General features: G+C 57.2%; 8 protein-coding genes across 8 annotated transcripts; 4 read left to right on the top strand and 4 right to left on the bottom strand.

Annotated features, from left to right (window-relative positions):
• Positions 1–348: 348 nt before the first annotated feature.
• On the bottom strand, positions 349–4453 carry LIG4 (uncharacterized protein; the record flags this gene model as incomplete). The annotated part of the gene is made up of 24 exons (XM_060598013.1): positions 349–365; positions 399–613; positions 645–784; positions 816–950; positions 992–1364; positions 1398–1500; positions 1545–1673; positions 1707–1831; positions 1869–1939; positions 1980–2101; positions 2137–2205; positions 2241–2329; positions 2365–2546; positions 2581–2686; positions 2725–2923; positions 3028–3113; positions 3152–3230; positions 3265–3472; positions 3506–3645; positions 3674–3759; positions 3796–3932; positions 3967–4101; positions 4139–4265; positions 4311–4453. 24 exons carry the CDS (start codon positions 4451–4453, stop codon positions 349–351), a joined length of 3216 nt encoding a protein of 1071 aa, XP_060454848.1.
• A 362-nt stretch (positions 4454–4815) lies between these two features.
• Positions 4816–8446, top strand: CcaverHIS019_0209430 (uncharacterized protein; the record flags this gene model as incomplete). The annotated part of the gene is made up of 4 exons (XM_060598010.1): positions 4816–4822; positions 5225–5299; positions 5340–5791; positions 5828–8446. The coding sequence occupies 4 exons, from the start codon at positions 4816–4818 to the stop codon at positions 8444–8446; spliced, it is 3153 nt and encodes a 1050-aa protein (XP_060454847.1).
• Positions 8447–8483: 37 nt separating this feature from the next.
• On the bottom strand, positions 8484–10317 carry CcaverHIS019_0209420 (uncharacterized protein; the record flags this gene model as incomplete). Its single annotated transcript, XM_060598009.1, has 8 exons — positions 8484–8935; positions 8967–9081; positions 9116–9325; positions 9358–9511; positions 9548–9593; positions 9630–9707; positions 9739–9981; positions 10038–10317. 8 exons carry the CDS (start codon positions 10315–10317, stop codon positions 8484–8486), a joined length of 1578 nt encoding a protein of 525 aa, XP_060454846.1.
• Positions 10318–11311: 994 nt separating this feature from the next.
• Positions 11312–12537, top strand: SCS7 (uncharacterized protein; the record flags this gene model as incomplete). The annotated part of the gene is made up of 4 exons (XM_060598008.1): positions 11312–11354; positions 11388–11618; positions 11655–12416; positions 12458–12537. 4 exons carry the CDS (start codon positions 11312–11314, stop codon positions 12535–12537), a joined length of 1116 nt encoding a protein of 371 aa, XP_060454845.1.
• A 3513-nt stretch (positions 12538–16050) lies between these two features.
• On the top strand, positions 16051–20445 carry CcaverHIS019_0209400 (uncharacterized protein; the record flags this gene model as incomplete). The annotated part of the gene is made up of 7 exons (XM_060598007.1): positions 16051–16470; positions 16509–16712; positions 16759–16859; positions 16891–17824; positions 17861–18884; positions 18921–19093; positions 19129–20445. 7 exons carry the CDS (start codon positions 16051–16053, stop codon positions 20443–20445), a joined length of 4173 nt encoding a protein of 1390 aa, XP_060454844.1.
• A 398-nt stretch (positions 20446–20843) lies between these two features.
• On the bottom strand, positions 20844–21618 carry CcaverHIS019_0209390 (uncharacterized protein; the record flags this gene model as incomplete). Its single annotated transcript, XM_060598006.1, has 5 exons — positions 20844–21144; positions 21207–21300; positions 21340–21412; positions 21472–21480; positions 21580–21618. 5 exons carry the CDS (start codon positions 21616–21618, stop codon positions 20844–20846), a joined length of 516 nt encoding a protein of 171 aa, XP_060454843.1.
• A 501-nt stretch (positions 21619–22119) lies between these two features.
• CcaverHIS019_0209380 (uncharacterized protein) lies at positions 22120–23261 on the bottom strand (the record flags this gene model as incomplete). The annotated part of the gene is made up of 7 exons (XM_060598005.1): positions 22120–22192; positions 22225–22370; positions 22405–22482; positions 22531–22733; positions 22834–22904; positions 23097–23119; positions 23226–23261. The coding sequence occupies 7 exons, from the start codon at positions 23259–23261 to the stop codon at positions 22120–22122; spliced, it is 630 nt and encodes a 209-aa protein (XP_060454842.1).
• A 707-nt stretch (positions 23262–23968) lies between these two features.
• Positions 23969–25680, top strand: CcaverHIS019_0209370 (uncharacterized protein; the record flags this gene model as incomplete). Its single annotated transcript, XM_060598004.1, has 4 exons — positions 23969–24214; positions 24374–24976; positions 25016–25317; positions 25365–25680. 4 exons carry the CDS (start codon positions 23969–23971, stop codon positions 25678–25680), a joined length of 1467 nt encoding a protein of 488 aa, XP_060454841.1.
• Positions 25681–26244: the final 564 nt, after the last annotated feature.

Genomic DNA, 26244 nt, shown 5'->3' with positions numbered 1-26244 from the left:
TTCGCCAGCGTCTCCTTGGGTTCTCTTGTCTGCAGGCAACTGCACTGTGCTCGTATGTTTGATCCATTTGTCTGTAGCAACAACCTTCACCTTGTTTTACTCTACCCCTATTCACGCTACCTCTCGTCGCTACCAGCTATCAGGCTCTTCAGTTCCCCTCTGCCGCCTCGCCGAGTGAGTAGAGCCAACCGACCACCACGCACGATGTGTTGTCTCTAGTTGTGACATTGCAATAGTCTCGTCTCGCCCCGTAGTATCATGGATAGCAGTGTGAGAAAATACAGGGGTTCCGGCCAGAGTCTAACTGAACAAATACAGTATCTAATCTCTCCTGATCTTGGGCACAGGTTACCGAGGCTTATGCGCTGTGGGTCAGCTCATCCTCGACGGCAACTCACAATCCTCGTCCATAAGGGTGTCCTCTTCCAGGCTCTCGTCCACCCAAGATGGGAGCACGATGTGCTTGAGCTTGGGCTTTGAAGTGCGGCGCATTAGCTCGGCGTAGCGGCCCGAGTCTTCATCGTCCATGATGATGTGCGTGAGGCCCGGATAATCCACGTCGTCAGTGACGCGCCCACCGTGACAACGGATCTTCTCCTCCGCGTCCACGAGGCTGTCGTTAGTGAGCTCAACCAGTGACCTACTGCCGCATCGTCTCTGTAGACGGTACCGAATTGGCTAAACCGTTCCTCTTGGCGTTGGTCGCAGTATCCATGTAGAACACGAGGTGCGTGAAGATCAAGTCCTCGTCGTAGTCGTCGGCACCCATGCCCATCGGCTGGTACTGATGTCAGTGAGGACGGATGTAGTCTCACATCCTTGGGGGGGCTGCTCTTCTCCATCACACGGAAGAGCGGGTTCTCTGGTACCGATCCTTCGGCAGAGCGGCCCACGGTTTGGCTTTGGATCTCGGGCCGGGCGGCTGTCTGGCTCTGTGCTGTCGCGGGAAGCTTAATGAGTCAGCTAGAGAGAAAAGGGTGGGAAGGCTCACATCGTCGTCGTACTCCTCCTCTTCATCCTGATCCTCCTCCTCGTCGCGCAAGGCCTCGCGTTCGTCTTCGGCGGTCTCTGCGTCAGAGTCGGCTGGCGAGCTGACTGGCGAAGAACGGTTTGACGGCCGCTGAACACCCCACTCCGTGTCCCGCGCCGCAACGCGCTGCGCAGCCTGGGATATTGGCGGTGGCGAGCCTTCGGCTGCTGACGATGACTTGGCGTCGTCACCCGATTTCTCTTCCTCACCGTCGAGAACAGAAATTAAGGCCGAGCCGGTGCGGTCGCGAACAAGCGACACCTTGTCCATCTCTTCGACGGTCATGTTGAAGTACCTCTGGCCGGACGCGTCTTCTGACGCAAAGACGAGAAGGCTGGTGTCAGCTCTGAGCATGCGAAAACCATACTCCTTGAGCAGAGGAATAGGCCGCTGCCGCTTGATGGACTCGAAAATCCACTGAGGCTTCACAACGCTGATGCCCTTCCGGATCTGGGCTTTTACTCGCGGAGCTGTACGTCAGCATCCCACCAGTATGTCATCGCGATTGACGCACTCTTATCGTCCCATGAGATTACCAGGGCAGAGTTGTCCGCCAGCTGGGCTTGTGTGAAATCGCCACCGTGCTTGAACACGATCGCCTCCAGTTCCTTCTTTGTGTGACCTGGAGCGTCCTTGGGGATAACTCGTGTGAGCTGGTTCAGTCGCACGAACTCACAGAACGTGATGTCGCGGAAGATGTGGTCTTCCACACCGTCTTCGGACATCTTCTGTCCCTTGAAATCAGAGAACAGTTCGACCTTTCCGCGATTCTGGGTGATTTTGGGTTTCTTGCGAGTGGCCCTGTTATTGTCAGTGCGACTACAGAGGTTGATCTCACGTTCCATTCTCGTCATCCATATACCTCTTCTTGGGCTTTTGGAGCAGGGTCATGAACTCCTCAACACTGAGCTTGCACTGTAAGCAAAACAGCCAGGAACTGAGCACGTACGCAATTCCACATGTCACGATCACGGTGCTCTTCGCTTGTTGGCTGATTGCGACTCGCACGATCCCAGAAAATAAAGCGGCAGCGCGGGAAGCGGAGGGTGTAGCCAGCGCCGTAGCCGGTAGCTGCCCATCAATGGTCCGAAGAGCTTGAGACTCACCTGGCGAAACAATCTCTGAGGCTTTAACTTCCATCACAAACGACTTGTCGGGCTCGATATAGACATCCGCTAGGCATCAGTTCCTCCTGCGATGTGCGACCTACGTTTGTCATCGATCCCGACAGCTCCTACCTTCATCCACGTGGGAGGGTTCCGGCGGTCAAAGGACTTCCAGTGCTGCCTGTGCTTGTTCCTTCCTGTCAGCTCTGTCACGAACGGCTAACTCACACAATCCACTCATAGTCCTCGTGGCTCATACCAGACCCCACACTCGCAAAGGTCTCGAATATTGGTAGTTCGCCCGAGCCGTCATCTTCTTGTGGAACACGAAGACCCAGTAGCAGGGAAGAGATCTTTCCCGTCCGTCCTCCCTTGCCCCACCATCCTCCGAGGACCAGGAGATCAAGGTTCTGTGTGAGTTTTCAATATGTCACTTAGGCTCACCTCCCCCATCTGGTCCGCGTACTCGGGCTTGACCTTGACCCAGTCTGAAGCTCGCGAGTTCGTGACGTATTGACTGTCGGACCTCTTCACAACGATACCCTCGCCTCTGGAGATATCAGTCATCGTGAGGTGGTGGAAACGTACTTGGATTCTAGGATGCGCTCGAGCATAGCGCGAATGTCCTTTCCGCTCTTTCCTCTCTCCTCATCGACGAACTCGATGCGACCTTTGTAATCCTCGAGGTTTCGGAAGACACGACCAGACTTGAGTAGGCGCTTCCGTTCTGAAAGGCGAGCGCCTGTGAGACACCGGTCGTTGAGGAATAAGATGTCGAAGACTTTGACTGCATGTCAGCACATTTCATCTTTAACGGACAGCAAGGACGAGGTGAATTCTCGTCTGCGATGCGATCTTGTCTGTCAGCGAAGGCTTCTCGTCTACACTCACCTCCTGCCGCCGTCTTCAGAGTTCCGAAGGCAAGGTACTTTTCAAGGATCGGGTCCCAGACCATCATCTCGCCGTCGAGAATGATACTAGCCAGTCAGCCTAGGGTGGATCATAATCGACTCACTTGCGAACGTCGTCTTGGAATACGCCAGAGAGGTATTGAGTCAAGCTTCCCTCGCCGATATGGGAGCCATAGAGGTACGCTTAGGTTAGTCGTGCCCGTCAACGTACGCTCACTATAGTCTTTGGCTTTGCGCGAGCAGTAAAACCACTCCGTCCCACTGCCGCGCATGTGCAGCTGAATTCGTTCTCCGTCGAGTTTCTCCTCTATGATGAACTCGGCGTTCGGTGCGCCGACGAGCTTGGCGATGGCGTCGTGCGAGGACGATGGAGAGCGGTGGCACAGCTGGGGAAGGAAACATCGGAACAGCTCGATGTTTGCTTGCTGTATTCAGCTCGGCCTTCTTGGAAAACGTACGCTCTTTTCAAGGCGGATCTCGGGCTTGTAGAGCGTCCAGCAGACGCGCTTCAGGTCGGAGCACACGTTGAAGAGCGTGGCAGCATCCGGATGGAAGCACGCGAAGACGGCCTTCTCGCGAATCGAGATGCGGAGGTCTACTTTCAGCGTGGCTGAGACATCGTTCACCTTTCAGAATGATACGGATTATCCACTCCTGCTCGCTTGGTGTGCACTGCTCATTGATGCGACGAAGGATGGGCACGTAGTCGGCTCTGAAGTAAGTTGGCACCACCAGCCGCACCACTTACTGCTTCATCTTGCCAGCCGCTAAACGATCGAGCAGAGTGTTGACGGCCTCGACCGACAGCTTGCCCTCCTCCACCGTCGACCGCGCCGCAATTTCATGGTAGCACACGCGCGCAAAGTCGCCGGCTCCGCTGTCGGTCTGGATTCAGCTGGCGAGATGAGCGGCAGCGCACCTGGCCCTCGACCGGCTGCTTCCACTTGGTGAGGCGCAGCGCCGAGTCGGAGTGCTTGTCGATCCCCAGGACTTCGATGTAAGACTTGGCGAGCATCGCCTCTTTGAGATTATAGACCGGCCGTTCTCGATCACGCTAGCATCAATATCCCATCACCGGAATGTATACATACGTCGGGGAGGAGTAGCCGGATAAGGGGGTACAGGTCGTTCCCGACCTTGTGCCGCCACTGGCTCATGAACCGCGTAAGGATTTCCTTGCGCTTGCCGGCCTCCTCTGTGCGCAGCCGGTCCATCACGCTGCAAATCACAGAGAAAGGTGGCGTTTGGAACCGGTTTACGCACTCGCGCGGGCGCTCGAGTTGAGTCGGCGGTGCTAATTGTGCGGCCTGGGATAATGGGAGTTCGGCATCGTCCTCGTCCTTTGGTTGGGAGCCTAAGGGAGGTAACGCCTGCCGGCGGCCCTGGTAGAACCTGGGTGCAGGCATAGGATATATGAACTCGAGTTGGCAGTCAAGAAATGTATGTGAATGGGAGAGATGCGGAGCAGAAGGCAATGAGAATGTGAGATTGTTATTGCTGAAGTCGGGTGAGGTCATCCAGTCATCTCCGGTGGACACGCGTGGTGGAGGCCACGCGGTGATCACGTGATCATTTTGGTCGTTGATGATCATGGGCGTGCACTCACATTGATTCGATCGTCAATCACACCTTCCTTGAGTGTACTCGTTGCCCAATCCCCGGACTAGACAAACCTGCTTGGATGCTGTCTCGAGCGAGTACGCTGACGAGCTGATGCCTTATGCCAGCCATCATCCCCTGCCTGCCACCCACCGCTATGACCGCCAACATGGTCTGTGCGTCGCTGGTACCGAAAGCTACCCATCCTTGGGGCGTCATTACAGATGTAGGGCCCTCAGTGCCACTTCTTCCAGCACACGACAAGGTCTCAACTACACACTCCACGGTTACTGACGACAAGGACAGAGTCCATCCGCTCGCTGGCGAGCCGGAATACACGACCGAACGAAAGCGCGCCAGGGGCCGCTCCTGACGAACAGGAATGTCTGACACGAAGATGAATACGGCCCTGCCGCCCGAGCCTGCTGGACGCCAAGCAGGTGCACCAGAGTGCCTCTACAGCCAGGAAATTACTCAAGAGAACCAGACCGCGCGCGTGGCTGCGCCAGCCTTGTAGGACAAGGGCGGTGCGGACAAGGCTGAGGAATGCAGGGACATATACGCAGGGGACGACCCAGACACGCTGTGTCTCCCGCAGCTTTTCAATGCCACCACTCCCTCTTATGCGCCATCGCGCAGCCGGTCGCACGCAGGTATGTGGCGTCGCTTAACAAACCCCGCGCTGACAGGCAGAGGTTGTCCCAGACATCGTAGTGATCCCACCGATGTCGGACATGAGCAGCACCGACGTGCAGGCTGGCAGTGACGCGCCCTCTGCCTCCCCCGTGATGTCGACTTCGAAGTCTGCAGTCGCGTCGAAGCGCGGCCGGCCGTCGCTGCGTATCGCAGCCAGCGCCAGTGTGCCGTTCCCAGCCACTGCGACCCCAACACGCACCCGCTACTCAGACCACGTCTTCGCTGGTTTACGCTCTGCTCCCTTACCGCCCGGCACTGCGCGCTGGGCGCCGTCCTTCTCCCTCTCGCCGACGCCGCACAGAACCCACTTTGATTCGTTCAGCAGCGTGGTGGAGATCCCGCGGTTTCGGAAACGCGAGCTCAACCTAGGTATCGTGCGGGGCGCTGCGCAGAGCGTCGCATGGTTCCTCCTCTGGGTGACATGGGTCGGGAATGGCCTCCTTGGGGCCGTGAGTCCTCTCTTACAACCATCCGGCTGACTTCAGTTCTTCGACGTGAACATCATGTACATGCTCGCGCAGTGCGCCATGTACCCTCCCGCCCCCACCTCCCACTCCCTTTGGGTCTTTCTTGCTGGGGGGTACGGTGTCCTCTGGGTTGTATCGGTTTTCGGCATCTGGCTGGGATATGGCGTCGGTTTCCAGTACTACCGCCGCTGGCGGCGGGTCCGGCCGGCGATCGAGCCGATCTATCTCTCCCTCTACGCCAACCTCCACCTGTCCCTGCTGAGCTTCGACCACTTCTGCTTTCTCTTGCACATCCGGCTCAGTGCATGGCACACGCCACACGCACTCGACATTTTGCCCGAGACGGCACACTTCGTTGTACAGCTGCTTCCAGGACTCGTGCCGATGGCCGCGCGCGCTGGGATTGCGAGTGTTCTCCTCATCTCGAACTGGAATGCGAGTGCTGGTGGGCTGGGGCGCGACCTGCGCTTCTTCGACCCCGAACTGACGACGTACGCCCGTGGGTTGGTGCTGGCGTCCTGCGCATACGTCGCGGTGCGCATTGTCGCGGTTGCCCTCGCAGCCCTGACCCTTCTCCTCTTCCTTGCGCGTCCGCTGAAGACGACGCACTCAAGCGAAGCCTTGCTGGGTCGCCGTGACCCTGCGGCCGTTCATTTCCCGGCGACCACATGGCGCGACGAAAACGAGCTCCAGTGGGCATGGCGGGCACGCACCCGCGCGAGGATCCAGGACGCGTTCGAGCTGTGTATTGTGCGCCCCATTCGGTCATCTGTGACGTTGGAAAAGGCGTCAGTGCCACCACCAGCGCCCGTCCACCGGCGTGGGGAATCGGCGCCGCGCGTGCTGAATCTCGACTTTGCCCGGTCCGGCACAGTAAACGGAAACGGGAACGCCCAACGCCGCCGCAAAAAGGAGAGCACGGCCCCGCTGACTTTCGCGGACGCGTTCGGAAGTGGAATGATGGCCAACGAGTTCTACGCCGACGCCGAGCTCAGCCCAACCACCATCTTTAAGGATATCCAGGCGAGTATGGGACTCGCGCGTGTGTCAGAGGAGACGGAACCTGGAACCTCTCCTCTCAAGATCCAGAAGCGCACTCGCCCGTCCACGGCGACTGAAGACGTCCCGCCTTCCTCGCACTCCCTCGTCTCGCTCCCCATTTTGTCGCCGCTCACGCCGACATTTGTGCCCATGCATCCGCTCGATGCGGCCTCGTCCCCTGACCAGACCTTCACGTCGGCCCGGGGCCCCGTATCGTTCGAGGTGTGGCGCGGGCGCCAGCCGAGTTCGCGTCACGTCAGCTTCGGGAGCCGATTGAGTGGTTTCTCGGCAGACGCGACCCACGGGGACAGTATGTGTGGTCATTTGGACGGCACGTTTGAGGAGCTGATGAGCTGGTCAACTGACGGCTATGTCTTTGATCGTGCGGTGAGCACCGACAACCATGAGAGAGGAGAGGTGGTTGAGCGGCCACCGCGCGGTAGTGCGTTCTTCGGCGACGCGCCGCGCAGCCGCGACAGCCTGGCGTCCACTGCTGTTCTGGACGCATCCTTCTCGACGCAGCTGGAGCGCACGACTTCCTTTGTGGACATGTCGGGTGTCGCAGACACATCGATGTCATTCTCGCCGGATCCATCACGCGTGTCAACGACGTTTGGGCTTGATGTACTGGCCCCCGTGCACACTGAGGCGGTGCACACCCAGGCGCCGCGCATTGACCCTCCAAAGCCGCAATCCACTACGCCACCGCGCCCAGCCCGGTCGCCGAAAAGGGAGTCCCAATCACCGAACATCTCTCAGCTCGAGCTCTACACACCGCGCACCCCATCACGCCAGACGTCGCGTCCCGAGACGGCCGTGAGCCCGGTAGAGCCAAGCACACACAACACCATCAACGAGGCTGACCTCTTCTACCAGCGCAAGCGGCGTTCCACCTCAGCAGTGGGCCTCCGGACCGCTGGCATCCCGATGGCGACCAAGTTTGACGCGTTCCCATCGCCTCCTACCCGCTCTCCTCGCCTGCCTGCTGTGTCGCTGGGTTCTCCGCTCGGCTCACCCCTCAGCTTATCCCTCAGTGGTCATCTTCTCCCGTCTCCGATTGCCATCGAGGAGGTACACGACGAGAAAGGCGACGAGCGCCCTCTCAAGGGCCGTGGGAGTAGAAGTCCGAGTCGTCGCCTCTCATTCACGTCCGATGTTGAATGGTTCGGGAACGGGTCGCCAAGTTCGTCACCATCCCCATCCAAGAGCAATAGTAGGGCGCAACCCGCGCTGGTCGGACCGCCACCCGTACTGGAGCTACTGGCCGCAGCCTCGCCCACAACACCAGAGGTTCCGCCACCTGTACCTAGACCTCCACTTGCTTTCTCCGCTCCGACGTCGTTCCCGCATCCAACCCCTCCTCCTGCGGGGCCGGCCGAACTCTCTGGCTCGCTGCGCAAGCGCAGAATCCCTGTGCCCCAAATCCAGCTGCCGCCTCCGCCGCCTCCGCCGCCTCCGCCCTCGGCGTTCAACGCCCCACCGGTGCCAGCGAGCGAGAGCATCCCGGCCCCGCTCCTCTCCTCCTTCTCGAGAGCATATCGCTCGCGCATAACCCGCGGCACGATGCCCGAGTGGCTCGAAGACAAGATGGAGTAGTACATGAATGTGTATATCTATGCTAGTTTTACAAACACTAATCGTCAAAGGCCGAACCGTTTAGACCCATCTCACTCTTCTCCTCCCCTGACTGGACAGGCGGATCGGAAAGCCGCCGTGCGACATACACGCTCGGGAGCGAGACGATGATGAAGACGAGCCACACGAGCTGCCGCCGGATACTGAACGCACTGGACCCAGATGTTGAGAGCGCGAATATGGAGGAGACCATGAAAGGACCGACGGCGCGGCCAACGCCCGCGATGGAGAAAGTGATGCTGTTCGCCGTTGCAAGATACTCAGGACCCGGGATGGCGTCGAGCACGCTTGCGTCCAGCAGAGTAGCCGCAAAGTCGCCCGTGCGGCGCATGAGCATCTGCAAGCCCAGCACAACCATGCTTGCCCCGGACAGCTCACCCTCGGGGAGGTGGGCGCTCATTCCCCACATCACGGGGAAGAGCGCGACAGCGAGGGGGTACAGCGTCACGGCTGGTGTTAGTAAGGACCTGGCGACACTCACTGATGCGCAGGAGGTCATTCTCCGGCATGCGCTTGTGCAGGCGCGGGAACACAATCGACGTCATGGCGATCGACAGGCCTGCGCTGGTGGCCAGGATCACGCCGATTTGTGGTGTCTGCTGTTAGTCACGAATACGATGACAAGCTCACAGAGAGACCGAAGCCGCCGAGGTCTTTGCTCGTGAAAGCGAACAGCGGGAAAATGGCCTCCCATGAGAACATGACAAGGTTCGAGAGCGCATAGAGCGCAAGCATGTTCTGGAAACGGGTGAAGCGCATGAGCGCGCGGAAACCGCCCGCGTCGGCCTTGCCCATCGCACTACTTTGCGCCCTACTCTTACGCATTGACGGCGGCAGGGTCTGGCGTCAGTGCTGCCGACAGGCGCGCATACCTCAGGGAGGAACTTGTAAGCCGAGATGGCCGACGCGAACCCGACCATGCCGGCGACGACCGAAGGGAGGAGGTACGGATGCTCGACCAGGAGGGTAAACGAGGGCGAGAAGAGGCGCGGCACCGGCTGCGAGAGGAAGCCGCCGACAAGAGGACTGGGGTGAGGTGGATTCCTATGTCCATAAGCTTACGCGATGGTCACCCCGAGGGTCAAGGCGGGTGAGAAAAAGGCAAAGCCTGTCGTCAGATGTCGTTTCGAGCTAAACAACTAACCCTGCACGCGGTTCGTCTTGTCGCACAGTTCGCCCAGCATTGTCCGCGAGAGCACACCAACGCCCGCGAGCAAACCCACTGCTGTTAGTTTGGTCAGTAGGCGACTCACGGCAGGCGCGCAGGAGCACTGCGCCCAGCGGGGTAGTCGCGAAGCCGAACGCGACGGAGAAGACACCCCACAGAAAGACCAGTGGGATGAACACGGGCCGCCGTCCAATCTTGTCCGCGATTGGGGCGTAAAACGGCGCAGCGAGTGCCTCGGTTACCATGAGCATCGACTCAGCTGTGGCGGACCACAGTCCAACCGATTCTTCGGGCACACCCATTCCATGCATCATTTGGTTGATGTAGGCTAAAGTCAGCCACAAGTGCACGTGCGGATTGGAAGTCAAGGAAGGAGGTACTTACGGAAGATGACTGCAAAGATGAGGCCCTCTGCCATTCGCGCGATACAGAGCGGCAAGATCTTGAGCACTGGGAGCGGCGTAGGCTGACTCCGGTGTTTAAGGAGGTTCTGGAACGGGTTCGACAACGGATGTCCATTGGGCGTAGTGGGATCGCTCTCGCTGGGTCCGTATGGGGAGTCGGGGTCGCCAGAGCCAGAGTACACAACGTCTCGTTTGACAGCCGAGATGAGGTGCAGGTCTATGGATAAGCGGCGTGGCCGCTCTGTGCGCCTGTTGCTCATGCCGCGCTGGGCCTTGTGGCGTGGAGGGGTAAGAAAGGTAGAGGAGACGGCTGAGATCTGGGAAGATCCGATATCCTAGAGATTTAGAAATGACCTATGATATCTCAGTTGATGGGCGTATGTGATCGTGAGCTGGTAAATGAGTAAAATGAGTCAAATGGATGTCTTGAGACCCGGAAGGTCAAGGAGGTGAGGATGTTGAGAATCTAAAGGGATACTAATGGTTCAGGTACTGCCCTTTAATCTAAATCTCCTTCGGCAAGCTAAAGTCAACTACAACTCATCACGACGCGACCAAAGCAACCGCAACCACAACCACAACCACGCGACCAGGCACGAAACAAAAACCCTTGGCTGCCAAAAAGAATGTTCTGCCACCAGTCAGTCATCCGCCAGCTGAAATTCGAACGGCCGCTCTTGAACAATTGATCCATGATGGGCCCATGATAGAAAAGTTAACAGGGAGGATGAGACAAGATGCTTAGCGATGAAGATGCTTTAAAGGCGCCGGCGGCAACTGCCTTGGGGACTTTCTGCTCCCCCACCTAGGCCCTAGCTAGGCCTCAGGGTGAGAGGAGGCTGACCGGACCGAGGTCCTGCATAGTGACCGAGGTTGCCAAGGATTGTGGATTGTCGTGGAGCCTCTGCGGCCTGAGAAACTTCGGCGGCCGTGTCTGCGTGTGTTGGGCTTGTCTACCTTGACTACGCCACTTCCTTACTTGAGGGTAGGTAAATCCAACGGACTTGTTCAACGCACAGTTTACACAAAAGCAAGTGGCGACGCGTTCCCATTCCAACCCTTTCCCTCTTACTTACATCTTGTCCATTGTTTCTCCCTTCCTTCTATTCCTCTTCCTATCCGTCAACGAGTTCCTCATCCTCGTTCAACCCCCCCTTATTCTCCACCTCGATCCATCTTCAACCTCGACTCGTCGTTATCGACTTTGTCACGTCGACCCCTTCGATCTTTGGCGTGTCCGTTCATTTCATTAAAATGACGACCATGCGCATCTTTGCCGACGCCGACGTGGCAAAGCGTACGTCCCCCCGGCCGAGGAGCTAACGCACAGACGACACCAACAAGGCATGTTGGGTCTCATACAAAGGCGGCGTCTACGACCTCACCCCCTTCCTCGACGACCATCCCGGAGGCGATGACATGATCATGCGCTTCGCTGGGCGTGATCTCGAGAAAGTGATGGAGGACCCAACAGAGCACGTGCACTCCAATTCGGCGTACGAGATGCTCGAGGACTTCCGCATCGGCAGCCTCGGCGCCAATGAATCTATTGTCACTGATGGTGAGTGCATGTAGAGCCAGTTTGTGCTGACATCAGACTGGGTCGCGGACGAGAACTTCCACCCAGACGAGACCAACGTCGCGTCCGACTTCACCAAGAACCAGTTCCTTGACCTGTCCAAGCCCTTGCTTCTGCAAGTCTGGAGCGCGCCATGGGGCAAGGAGTACTATCTCAAGCAGGTGCACAACCCCCGCCATCTCAAGGACTCTGCGCGCCTGTTCGGGCCTGACTTCCTTGAGATGTTCACGCGCACCCAGTGGTACGTCGTGCCTCTCGTCTGGGTCCCGATCACCATGTTCCTCGGGTATCTCTCGTTGCTGCAGTTCAGCGACTCGCGCATTCTCGCCAAGGATGTTCTGCAGTGGCCCGTCCAGCTCCACCTCCTCCCGAACATTGGGCCTAGTGCGTTCGCCAAGTTTGTGCCGTCTTACCTGGTGGGCTGCCTGATCTGGACGCTGCTCGAGTACTTCCTCCACCGCTTCCTGTTCCACCTCGACGACCACCTCCCCGACGCCAACTGGGCGCTCACCCTCCACTTCCTCCTCCACGGTGTCCACCACTACCTGCCCATGGACCGCCTGCGCCTCGTCATGCCGCCCCTCCTCTTCTTCGTTCTCGAGACGCCGTTCACCAAGCTCGCCCATGTCCTCTTCCCCAAGGCAGTAGCGAACGGGATTATCGCGGGCGCGTTTACCTTCTACATTGGCTACGACTGCATGCACTACGCCCTTCACCACACTCGTCTTCCCCAGTACATGACGGAGATGAAGAGGTATCACCTCGCGCACCACTACAAGAGTGAGTTTATCCTCGGTGGTCAGAACTGCAGCTGACAACAGACTTTGAGCTTGGCTTCGGTGTCACCAGCAAGATCTGGGATGTCGTCTTCGGCACCATCCTCCCCGTCGCTCAGAAGTAAACACTGATCGGCATTTTATATCATGATCCAACCTTGCTTCGGCCAGGTCAAGTGGCTTTGAACAGCTCATAGATTTTTCGGCAGAGTGCCAATAGCTCTGCCCTAGACACGGTGTCGTACTCATATCTTGAATGCGAATAGACACATATGTGCTTGCATGGCTAATAGCTGCCAGTATGTGGTGGCAAATGTCGTCAGAATGTTGAATCCTGTGGCTTTTGGTGGGTGGAGGAAGGGTGCACAGCACGGCTTCCCTGGGTTGAGTTTCATCATCGTACCATCAATCAACAATTAGCAGTGGAACTCCGCACTCTGTACAAGAGAGCATGGTGTAGATTACTCCACACACCACAAGCATGGCGTAGATCAACAACCAACACATCCGCAACATAACTGCCTCTCCATTGACGTGCAAAGGCCTTGGCTAGGCTGGCTTGTCGTCCTCGCCTTCTGGTGATGAAGTAAAGCATTACAACCCCATGTCCCTGGCAAGCACCTAGAGGTGCCATGGATCTGTCACGTGCCCAGTGTGGCTCGGGACCCCAAAGGATTTTCAAAGAGGTGCCGTAATCCTGGTTCAGTTTGAGTTTGAATTAGGCCCGAGACGTACATACTCCAACTCTGGGACCTGAGATTGCGCCCTTACAGCTTGTTAGCTTGTAGGTTGTTCTGTTCCTCCGGCAACCGAAATGCTTCGTGGATCGTGGAATTGGGTGGAATTGGTGGCTGCTTACCATTTGCCTCGTCGTTTCCTCGCGCCTCTGACCAGGCCAAGCCGCGCAATCATTCACATGCATGATTGCAGACGCCTCCGGCTCTATCGTTCCTTGTCATCAGAATTTGTTAGTCTCTCTCGGCGCCATCGTGCAGATTGAGGATGTCGAGATAACAACTTTGGAGTAGAGCGCTGCACGAGTTGGCGCATTCGGCAAACTTGGACACTCTTGATTCCAGCTCCCTCTCATCCACTCTCAAAGCCGTACCTACATCCCGCACCTACATCCTCGGCTTAATCCTTGTGACAGCCATGTATGTCCATATCCTTTCACTCCATGGCCATTCGAGACAAAAAGCCAGCATCGTTCACCTCCCGGTCCTGTGGATAAGAGTGCCTGGGAGCTACGACTTTGGACGGTTCCAAGATTGGGTTTCTCGGGGTGACAAGCATTTGCCTCTGTGCGCAATGTTCGCTCGACGCCTGTCCGCTGATCGTCGACGCCTCGACTTGAGTAATTGAGCATCAGGCATTGGAATGAGCATGTGTTTACCAATTCTCTGGCGTTTTGTTCAGATGTACTTTTGAGACTTAGGAGATCAGGAGAATGAGTGAATGGAAGGCGTTTGTGAGCTGTGAGGAATGATTTGGCTTGAAGAGCAAAAAGCACCACATGAGAAGGAACATTAGTTGAGTGCTTATACTTGGTGATCAGGGATCAGGGACAGTTTAGGAACTGGTCCGATCCCCGTAAGCATGCGGCAGTTGAGCCATCACAAAATGTTCAGGGAAAAGAATGTATAACATTAGGAAAAAGGCAAAGTCAAACTATTGAAAAGGGAAAGGGGGAACAAAAAGGAACCAAAGGAACGGAGAGGGTTTAAAAAGGTTAAGACGAGCCCAGTGTAAACCAGACGATCATGATCCAGGGTTCAATCTTGAGCCCAAAGGGCCACAGGGGGAGGTTTTGAAGGGATGTCAGCGTATCAGGGAAAAGAATAGGGTGCGGCAATGGATTTGGTCGAAACACCTGCCATTCCCCTGATCATCTTGACCCTTTTTAGTCCTGATCTCTGAGCTGATGCTTAGCTGTTACGAGCTACGAGGAAGTCTACTTTTCAAGAGGGGGGGAGAGGACAGGATAGATGTTACGGTTGTGGTGGTTGTCATTGGTCATGTTTCTCACATTATCTTTTATCCATTTGACCGAGCTCTTGGGTTTGTGTAATATTTAATAATGGAAGCCCCATTCCATTATTAAAGTCCCTCAAGGCCTATGAAAGTATCTAAGAGTAGACTAGAGAGATGCAAGTGTATATATAAGGCACCACTTGCTCTCCCCTCTTGCTGTTTGGTCCTTCCCTGTTACCTTGATCCCAATCCCTGCTTTCCTCTTCTGTCCTTACATCTTCTACGCCTCTCAACCTCTACATTCATTACCTTTGCCCTTCCTTCCATGGCCTTTACAAAACAACGGTATAACGGCAGAGTGGGTTTGAGATAGGATTTGGTCAAACTATACCCAGGACAACCAATTCCAACTCGAGCGAGTTTGCTCTGGGTAAGAAACCGGGTCGAATTACTGGGTGGTACACGCTTGCAGAAACTCCACTTTGCTGATACATTGGAAGAGTGCATTAGTAATAATTGTAGTATGTAGTAAGTTGCCTTTGGTATGTACCCTTGACCGCGCAACTATTTACCACGAGAGCCTTGCCCCTACCCCCTCCCACCCTACCTTGCTTTACCTCTCTCCGCAACCTTCCTCCTCCCCCATTGCCTTCCCCCTCACCCTGTGTCCCTTGGCTCCCCAACTCATTCCCTCCTTCCTTCCTTCCTTGGCCCCCTTCCTCCTTCATACCCCTCATTGCCCTCTCCCCCTCCTCCCCCCACCACCACCCATCGGCATTGAGCAACCACTCACCATTGCATTGACATCCATCCACCCATCATCATCCATACATCTCAACTCTTTTTCCTTTCACCACGTCCCACATTTCACACTCCACCGAATACCTTGACACGCACGACGATTCTACTCGCTTTCACGAAACGCCGCACGACCATTAACATCGCCCTGGTGCTTTCGACCGCTCGGTCCTTTTCTTGACGGGTTTGGCAGTGGCCTCTCCCTAGCTCGCCCCAGCCCAAGCCTGACCATCATCACTTGGCTAGCCTGGTCACAGACCCACCGTGACCACACAGAGGAGAGGGCCTGCTTCATCCTCTCAACCTCATCTCCTCTTCTTGCTGTCGTCACACTCATCCCTTGCATAACGACCCCTACTCCTTCTCTCCCTTGAACGCCCTCCATCCTCCATTCAACTCCTACTCTTCTTCGACTTTGCCATAAGCCTGACTGATCAACCTCTATCGTAACCCACCGACTGTGGAGGTGCGGCGCAAAGAACCTTCGACCGCCCCAGCCCACACACGTACTCTGGCCGCAGCTGCACACGACTCACCCAAATCCCAACCCCATCCGCCACTTCCCTAACCGACCCCCTTCTCATCCCACGAACAGTGGCCTTCGTCAACGGCCGAACGCTCTACTCTTTGAACCGCCATCGCCACTCTCCGCTCACTTATTCGAGTCTCAGACTAACATCAACTGTTTCGCGATCACTCTGTGAGTCATATTCACTCGCCTCACCATTGCCTCGCAATCGCTGACGCGCAAGACCTCGTTCGTCGTCTGACTCAACCAACATCTGGTCACCCCGCGTACACGGAACATTGTCACTCGGCACCCAATCGCAACGATCTAGCCTAGCCGCCTCGCGGTCGATTCCGCCATCATGTCCAACTTTGGCCAAGGCTTCCAGAATGCCGGCTTCGACCCCTCACTTCTCTACGGCAACATGGGTGGCGCTGGTGGCGTAGGCAACGTATCCAACGTTGGCAACAACATGGGCAACGTCGGCGGCATGAACCTTGGTGACCAGCAAAAGGTCGGACAGAACCAGTCCTTCAACATGGCCAACCTTGGTGGCATGGGCGCTGGAGGACTTGGAGGAGGCAATATGGGAGCAGGCAACGCCAACAACAACTCCTTGCCATCAGGATGGTTGAACCAGTTTGCGTCGCTCCAGTCTCAGTCGCTTCAGTCTCAGGCAGGCCAGCAACTCAACCCCAACGGTCAAGGCGGTGCTGGCCAAGGCCTCAACGCCCAGAACATGGGTATGCTCAACAGCAACGACGGCCGCCAGATGGAGATTGTGAGTGACAAGGATTCCCGCTTGAGTTGACGCCTTAGCTCCGCTCCATGCAGGCGACGCGCTTGACAAATAACGGCATGCCGAACGCCTCTCCACAGCAGAACCAGCAGGCGACCAACCTTCTGGCCCAGCAGCTGTTCGCCCAGCGCCAGGCTGCTGCCGGTCAGCAGCAGCAAAATGCGCCTGCTGGTCAACAGCAGCGGCCACAGATGGGCGCACAGCAGCCGAGCCTACAGAACAAGGTGTGTTCGTCGAGGAGCCCCGAGGACCTTCGCTAACAGTAACAAGGACTTGTCGAACATGGGCCCAAACATGATCAGCCAGTACACGAACATGTTGGCCAAGACCAACCAGGTGACACCCGAGATGCAGGCCGCAATGCAGCGACTGTACGTACCGATACCCTGCAACGCTAACAAGCCCCAGACGCACGGCCCATCTTGCACAGAACCAAAACACAAGCAACAATGTGGGGATCATGGACATCCAAAACACGGGCACTCCGGTAATGGGCAACACTGGTCTTCAGCCCCAGTCGGCACCGCAACAACAGGGCCAGCAGCAGGGCCAGCAGGCTCCCCAGCAACAGCAGCAGCCGCAGCAGCAACAACCCCAGCAACAGCAGGGCCAGCAAGTGCAGCCTGGCGGGCAACGAGGTCTTCAACTTCCGGCCAACATCGACCAGGCGACTCGTGAGAACCTTCTGAAGCGGATGAGTATGGCGCGACAGCAGGGCCTGAGTGGTCTCACTCAACAGCAGCTCTTGCAGCTTGCTTCCCAAGGTCGCCTTCCCACAAACCGCCCGCCTGCCAACATGGACCTCAACCAGTTCCAGCAGCTGGCGAAGCTCCCTCCTGGCGCGCTTCCAAACGGCATGACGCCAGCCATCCAGCAGCAGTTGCTACAGATGCAGAATCAACAGGCCTCACAGGGCAACGACACAGCCCACCAGCCTCCGGGCCAGAGTGCACAGAACCAGAACCAGAACCAGAACCAGAACCAGTCGAACCAACCCAACCAGATGAACCAGAACCAACAAAGCCAAAACCAGAACCAGGCAGGCTCTCTGCCACCACAACAGTCGACGCCCAACCTTGGGACCCCATCGCTACCTCCGCCGCAGCAGACGACCAGCGGCAATGCGCAGTCCGCGCCGGCGAATGGTGGCCCACAGCCACCTTGGCAGACCAACCCTATCCGCAACCCGGCCAACATGCTTCCTGAAGAGGACTGGCTCCGTGTGTTCCGCACAGTGAACCAGAACCAGAACCTCAACTACCCCATGGTTGGCGGCAAGCAGCTAAGCCTTTACAAGCTGTTCACGATCGTCTTCGCGTACAACGGGTACCGCTTCGTGAGTCTCGAAATTGTACCAGTGCTAATCTTGCAGCTTGACTCCCAGCCTATGGAGAAGGGATGGGGCGCGATGGCCCAGATGCTCGGCTACCAGAACGCCAACGCACCAGGACCGAACGGCGGCGATTCTGTCACCAAGCAGATCAGCGACATATACCACACGCTCCTCGCGAGGTTGGAAGAATTATGGATCGCCAACCTTCTGCAACAGCAGCGGCAGCGCCTGGTTGCAGCGCAAGGTCAGCAATCAGGCCAACCTGGTCAGAACAACCAACAGCCGCAGCAACCGCCGGCTTCACAGGCGACTCAGCAGCAGCCAGACAGCCAGCAGCCGAACCAGTTCAACCTGCAGAACAACATGTCGCGCCTCGCGCAGATGACGCCCCAGCAGCAACAGCAGCTGAGCGGGATAGTGCAACAGCAACAGCAACAGCAGCAACAGCAACAGCAGCAACAGCAACAGCAACAGCAACAGCAACAACAACAGCAACAGCAACAGCAGCAGTCATCCGCACAGGGTGGCATGCAGCCGCAGCAGCAGCAGATGCAACAGCAAGCACCGGAACAGCAGCCGCAACAACCTCAGCCGAACGTGCAGCAGCAGAACCAAGGTGGCTTCAATTTCAACTTCGGCAACGGCGGCATGCCTCCGGGCCTCTCGAGCGAGCTCATTAACGCAGTCGCGGCCAACCCCAACCTGCCGCTGTCTGATGAACAGCGGCGCGTTATGCGCTCTGCCCATATGCAGCAAGCGGTGCAGCAGGCGCAGCAAGCCCAGGCAGCCGCACATGTTACTGAAGCGCAGAACCAGGCGCAACAGCAGCAGCAGAACCAGGCCCCCAACCAGGCGCAGCAGCAGCCTAACACAATGTTGGGCGGTTCCATGCCAACCCAACAGCAGGCGCCGTCGATGCCGGGTCAGCAGCAATCCACACCGCAGCAGTCGATTTCGACGCCGCAGCAGCCTCAGCAGCAGGGTCCCTACCCGCAGCCCCGCAACTTGACTGAACTCATCGCCAACGTTCGTGCCAAAGAGCACGAACTGGAGACCGCTTTCAGTACGTCCAGCGTCCGTTCGTAGTACTGACGATCAGTGAACACCAGAAAGCAGGTGGTGGTTGTTCCTCCCGAGCAGCAGGCCGATTACCGCGTCACTCTGGAGCAGGTCGCCCGTCTCGCTCAAGAGGCTCGTGCCAAGAGCCCGCTGTTCAACGTTGTGTGCGCCAACGAGGATGACAAATACCGGTGCCATAGCCTCGTTCAGCTCGTACGTCATTTCACATGTCCATTACTGATCGGCAGTCGTCAATCAGTTCAGCAGCCGTCCAGAAGGCAAAGATGAACCAGCCATGCCTCAGCTTGAAGGAGCTCGAGGGCGTGCGTGGCCGATTGAAGGGCTTCCTGGATGAGTCGAACACTCATCTCCACCAGTCCATGTCTGAGCCTCGTCGACGGATGCGCGTGCAGATGCTCACCAGCGAGTTATCCAAGACGACCATGAACAACAACTCGGGGTCTAACGTGGTGGCCATTGCACAGGCAGGCCAGGCTGTGGCGGCCGCGGCGACCACCGGCACACCGACAATCCCTGCGGCGCCTCTGACTGGCACCCCGCTTCAGCACCCAGCCATGCTGAGCCCCGAGGTTGTCAACAACCTCATCAAGCGACCTTTGAAGCAAGAGGACTTGAAACCACCTCCTCTGCCCAAGGCTCGCAAGCAACAGCAGCAGGCTGCTCAGCAGGTTGCTCAGGCCACCAAGATTGCTCCATCACCAAAAACTGTCGATGAGAAGCCCCCCAGAACCCCTGCGACCAACGCTGCAACCCCAGCAGCAGAATCGTCCACACCCGGTCCCTCGGGAACCTCTGCCAAGAGACCCGCAAAGCGCAAGCCCTCGGCAGCCACGCCTAAGGCCAGCAAGAAGGTCAAGCTCGAGGACAAGGCCGAGAGCCCATCGGTGCCTACACCGGCGGCGCTGGCAGCCACACCTCAGGACTCCACACCAGCCGCGGCATCAGCACCGACTCCCGCTGCGTCGGGCTTTACCGGCTCTGCGCTCAATGTTTCACGGGCGACCCATGCGGACTACTTTGCCCAGCAACAAAAAGCCGCCGAGGCTGAGCGGGCCAAGTACACACAGTTCTTTGCCTCACGGCAGGCAGCGTCAACGTTTGACGGCGATATTGCGGCGGCCCTCAACATGTGGGAGACGCAACAGGTGGACACTGCCGCGGCTCCAGACGTGGCAGGCCCATCAAATCTGGGCGAGACGGCTGCCGTGCTGGCCGCTTCCGTGAAGACTGAGGACGCGCTGGCAGACCAGTCCTGGCACGACTTCATCAACGAGCAAAATTTTGATCCAGACGAGCCGACGCCTTTGCTCACTCGGTGTCGCTCGTTGGACACGGACCCCGAGTGCAGCCCACGCGACGCTGACCTGACCGGCCGCTCGCCGCTTGTGCAGATGCACATCGGCGTGCCTGGTGGTTATGCGACTGCCCACGACAAGTTCGGAAACGGGCGCCGGGTGCCCTTGATGAGCCCGTCGGCGCAGCCATACAATGGCATGCTCTATGTCGACCACGACGACACAACCGGACTTGAAGGGTTTATGTGATCGCGCAACGACTGGACACCTAAAATCTCTCTACGTTTTTTTCCCTCATCATCCATTTCGGCCTCCTATCCCTGTCGTCTTTACCTCTCTACTTCCGTGTACTGTGTAGTTAATGTGTACCTTGTGAGACCTTGCCAGCGATGCGGCAATGAGTGCTACTGTAACTCTTAATCTAGGCTTGCACCCATGCGACTCTTTGATGAAGCACAGCCTGACTACTTGGTATGTGAGCATAATTCGCCTCTACGTACAAGACTGCAATGCAGTCAGACAGCGGATGCATCAATCAGAGGATGAATCCAACACAATGTTCTCGTCCTCCTTCCAGCAACCTCAGGTGCGGTGTCATGATACATGGTACAGGCAAGCAATGGTACAATATACTCGAGGCGCAAAAGCTAGTAATCGTCATAGTTGTCGTCCTCGTGATCGTCAAACATGCCGCGCCCGCCCTCGCCAGGCCCCTCGGCACCCTCGGACTCGCGCTTCCACGTCCCGATGGCAGGTAACGACCCCGGCGCCGGCACCTCTTCCTTCTTCTGAGCGCGTCCCACGGCAGGACCGCGTTTCCGTGCCGACCCCTCAGCAGCTGCCGTCGACTTGCGGCGCGCTGGCGTCTTGGGTTCCTGCGGATCCGGGATGCTCTCGACGAGCTCGCGCAGAAAGTCGAACTGGTCCGACTTGTCAATCATGGCTTTGCTACTGTCAGCGGCGTGTTTTGATTTCAAACATGGGGAGCAAACAATGTGAGAGAAACGCACAGGTGATATGGGACCATCTTGCGCGAGCCGCGCTCACGAGTCTCCTTTGCCGTCTCGTCTATCAACAGCTGGAGGAAACACTCGAGCGATTTTGCTGTTGTCAGTTTATTCCCAAGTTTGTCGTGCGGCTCACAGATCATGACAGGAGTGGCACTCGCTAATTTGCCAACCTCCTCGTCCATCTGCATAATCTTCTTGATGCGCGCCTGGAGTTAACAGAGTGAGAGGGGATAGAGCTAGTCGGTTGGTGAGTAGCCAGACGTACGACTGGGAACTGGTGTCAGCTGGGCACGGGACAATGCTGCGATGGAGGATTGAGGACCAAAGACCAAGGACCAACGGCGACCAGGGAAGGTGAGAGGTCGTTACTCACGCGCGAGTTCTTGGACCGCTTGATCATCTTTGGTGGCATTGTTATTGTTGCCTCGCTTTGTCTTAAATGTGATTGAGGTGATTGAGGGATGTGAGTGGTTGTTATTGGAGTGTTGGAGCCATCACTTTGGGATTGTTGTTCCTCGCTTGCAATATGTAACCCAAAGGGCTTGAAGGTGTCATCACGTGAGCTTTGATCCCGTTTGATCCACTCAAGCTCAATCTCAATCCCAATCTGCTCCCGCTAGTCGTCGCCACCACCACCACCACCACCACCACCACCACCAATATGCCTGTTTCTGACCCCAGTTTTGGGCAAAGATACATGATGTGCCTACACTGCAGCAAAGCGGCTGATGGAAATGATGGACAGCGAGGTCAAACGCATCGCATCCACTCACACCTGCAAACACGCCCGCATCATATCTCCCCCGCTACCTTGTACAAAGTCTACAGGCCGACCAAAGAACGATTAGAATGAATGAAGTAACGACAATTCTCGCAGTCGGCAGGCCAGTCTAAATGCGCCGCACAGCGTAACTTAGCAGCTGCAGGGGCCGTAGTTCTGAGAGCTGTCCGAGTCGATGCGGATCGGGTCGGGGTAATCGGCGTACCTGCTGTCAGAGATGGTTTAGGCGTGGCTCACAGCTCAGTCTCGGCCTCCTGGGCGAGCGCATTCTTGGCAATGGTCTGGAAGGCCTGCTCAACGTTTATGGCCTCCTTGGCCGAGGTCTCAAAGTACGGAATGTTGCCCTTGGCCTGGCACCACGTCATCGCGCGTTTTTGGGAGACCTAAACGTTAGCGATAAACGGCGAGGAGACACACCATGCGCTTCGATTCCTCCATGTCAATCTTGTTGCCAAGGACGACAAAGGGGAAGTTCTCGGGGTCGTGTGGGGAGGCCTGGAGTCAGCACGCGAAGGGCCCAGGAAGGGACAACGCCCATCTTACCTGCACAAGGAACTCGTCCCTCCAGCCATCGAGAGCCTCAAAGCTCTTGCTCGAGTTGACGTCGTACACCAGTACGCAGCAGTCGGCACCGCGGTAAAAGGCAACACCGAGGGACTGGAAACGCTCCTGGCCGGCAGTGTCCCACAGCTGCATCGTCACGACGCGGTCGTCGACCACAAGCTCGCGGGTGAGGAAGTCGGCACCTGACAGGGAGAGGATGCATCAGGGGAAGAGGACGCGATAGCGCGAGGTTGAGAGACGACAGTGTCAGCCCTGCGCCCCAAACACGACACGACAACATACCGATAGTAGCCTTGTACTGGTTCGAGAAGCGCTTGTTGACATACTGGTTCATGAGCGAGGTCTTGCCGACGCTGGTGGCGACAAGTGAGTGGAGGGCAACAAGGACCAAACATGGTGCACAGAGCGCGGCAGACGAAAGGGAACATGTGGGGTGGGAGACGTCACGCCAGAGTACCGAATGGTGGCAATTCGCGAGGGTCCGACAGGGGTAAGGGGTTAAGGTCAGCATCTCAAACGCGCGGCGGCCGACAGCGCAAGCTTACCCAGAGTCGCCGAGGATGATGACCTGGTGTCAGCTACTAGTCGAGTGATCATTAAGTAAAGCAACGTCAAGGTCACACGCGTTGATGGTGATATTGTGACTTGTCGGATGAGAGCGACAAGCGACGTACCTTGAGGAGGACCTTCTTGCGGTTGGCGGAGGCCATGATGATGGGGAATTAAGTGTTGTGGAGTGTAGGAGTAGTATTGAGTCGAATATGAGACTGGATGTGGGGTTTGAGTAGTTGGGTGGAAGTAGATGTTTAGATATGAAGATGAGATGGGTTGATGATGATGGATGTTGGATGTTATCGATTGAGCGGCAAGAGTAGAGTGTGAGCCACAGGTGATGTCGGTTGGGCCTTTTGGGCTATTGGGGCTATTGGAGCTATTGGGGCCATTGGTCCTAAAGGCAAGGGAAGGTGTACCGTTGTCATCGTGGGTCAACCACTCAACCGCCCAGCCATTGCTGCGCCTTGGCACTGTAATATCATGACGAAATGCCTCCGTTTGATATGATATTTACGTAACACCACGTGGATTCACGTGATCCTGCTCTTTACCTCAACCTCAAGCAAGCCATGCATACGTATTGGTCCCATTGCGTTAACTGGTCTCTTCAGTCCTCAGCATGCATGACCGATTTTTCAAGTCAATAACGATCCACACTAGTGTAGATAGGATGTTGACAGCATTTCTAGTGCATGGCCGATTATCAGCTCGTGTTAAGTGACATCACCGCCTCGGATCTCGGACTTGCCTTCGGATCCGGCGCGCCTTCTACGCGATTCAGAAACATTGACTTCAAAGACCCGTCTCACCCACCATTGAAACTCTCTTAACAACTTTGTCACACCTCACCACCTCAAAAGTTATGGCGATCAACGAAGGGTTCATTACCCCAGCACCCAACGCCAACCCCAACGCCTTGGGCCAGCAGGAGGTGCCCGTCGCCCCCATCAGCTGCTGGAACATTGGCTTTGTCACGAGCGTCCTCGCCTTCCCCACTGCCCTTGACGAGGAACGCCTCAAGAAGGCGTTTGCGACTGCTGCGAGCTTCTGGCCTGTTGTTTGTGGTCGCTTTGTCAAGAGCTCGACGCCGTCGTTCCCCGAGTTTGCGGTGAGTCGGTGCAAGCTGGGAAAATTGTCTGGAGGGATGGTGCAACAGAGGAGGAGTTTCCGCTGTGCTAAAAGGCGAGGGTGTGAGGGGTAGAGAAGGTGGCCACCGTGGCGGGAGGCACTCCTCGATCCACCCCGATCAAGTCCATCCTAACGCCAGATCTCCCTCACCGAGTCGCCGATCCCGTTCTCGACCCAGACGACGGAGGACGAGTACCCTTACCCGACCAAGAACGTGGTCCAGGAGTCACTGGGATCATACGCTCCACCGCTGCGCGACGACTTCTTCGTGCCCGGCGCGGATGCGCCTCAAGTCGCCGTGCGACTCTCGACACTCGCGAACGGCAACTCGGTGCTCGGTATCAACTGGGGCCACGTGCTTGGCGACGCAGCGGCTTTCTCGCGCTTCCTCGAAGACGTGTCTTTGTTCTACAACATGGGCCGCTTCGCCGACCTCGGTGACGACATGCCGACATTTGCTCCGCACGTCACCATCCCTCTCGCGGGCGAGAAGACGCTTAAGGACTACCACCTTGACCTGCTCGAGCCCATGGATGTGCCCGAGGTCTTCAAGGGCTACTCCGATGCCACTACGGCGGGGGAGTTCTTCACCGTCCGCCTGTCGCTCAGGGAGCTTGCGCACATCACCGCCTCTCGCACGGCTGGCGAACACTGCAGTGACGGCGATATGCTGTCCGGGTGGTGGATTGGCGTGCTCGAGCGCGCTGGCCGGAGAGTCGACCGCGCTGTCCAGACCATCAACGTGAGTCACCCCCTTGGGTGAACTAATGCTAATGGGCAGTACCGCAGCTGGCACCAGGGTGACCGTGCGTTCCCGCGCAACCTCCCCACCCTCGTGGCCAACGTCGCGCAGATGCGCGAGATCCCCATTCCCTCTCAGACGCAGGGCCAGAAGCCCGCCATCCGTGCCCGCACCGTTGCGCGTGCGATCAGGGGTGGCATGCAGGAACTGAAGAACGACCGCGAGGTCATGCTCAAGTGGCTCGGCAACGCGGCGTACGAGATCGGCCGCGCCTCGCACGAGGGCAAGACGTTCTGCCTCGTCCCACGGCCAGGTGGCGTTGTAATCAACTCGAACATGAGGTGAGTTGCGTGCTCTACATATGTAGTGTTTCGCCAACTGACTCCAGGTACGACTGGGCGATCAAGTTTGGCCAGCCAGGTGCCAACTACCACACGGACGTTTGCCTGACCAACTTTCTGCGTGTGTTCCTTGCGAACGCCGCGCCAGGCCAGGAGGCCGTGCCCGTCCATGAGCGCGACGTCGAGCTCGCATTCCGCGTCGAGTGGGGTCCCGCTGCCGAGGCTGTGCAGAAGGTCATTGACGAGGACCGCGCGCGTTGGGCCACGACCGAGCCCGTAGCCGAGGACGAGTCGGCCGCCGAGGCGCCCATCCGCTCGTTCAGCATGAACGCTGTCCCGGCCCGCTCGCCCTGGGGCGAGTAAGCCACGGATAATGGTTTGGGATCACGACGATAGACCTAGTGGTCGATGTATAGAATCATTACAGTGTAGTAAAGCCTAGTGAGGCTAGTGCAGAGGGCGGCCTGACGTGTATGCGGCCAAGTTTGAGATTCCAGCTAACACGAGTGTGAGCGTTTGGAATAGCGTCAACGTGGTATTGCCCTGGATATTGCATGTCTAGGGGCGGTTGTGGTTACCTCGAAGTCTGGAGCGCGTGGAGCAAGTAGATCTGGTGTCAGTGAGGATGCCATTAGGATTGAGTACTAACCTGATGTCCAGTTGCCGTCTACATTCTCACACCTGTCGCTCCCCAATCCCCAACTCGTCGAGATCTCACTTTGATCGCATCCCCTGTTGTTTTGCCTGTCACCATTATTATATCGCGTCTTCATTCCGCACCCGATCACACTTCGCCTCTTCCCTTGCCCGCCCACATCATTCTCCTTCGACTGTCGACTGTCGCGCTCCCCTCACCCTCGCGATCACGATTTGACGCGCTCTAACCGTCCCGTCTTTCTTCCCTCTTCGACTCGTCCCCCTCCTCAC

Source organism: Cutaneotrichosporon cavernicola, assembly GCF_030864355.1.
Source record: "Cutaneotrichosporon cavernicola HIS019 DNA, chromosome: 2".
In the NCBI taxonomy this organism is placed as follows: domain Eukaryota; kingdom Fungi; phylum Basidiomycota; class Tremellomycetes; order Trichosporonales; family Trichosporonaceae; genus Cutaneotrichosporon; species Cutaneotrichosporon cavernicola.
This window is presented reverse-complemented; position numbering and strand designations above follow the sequence as displayed.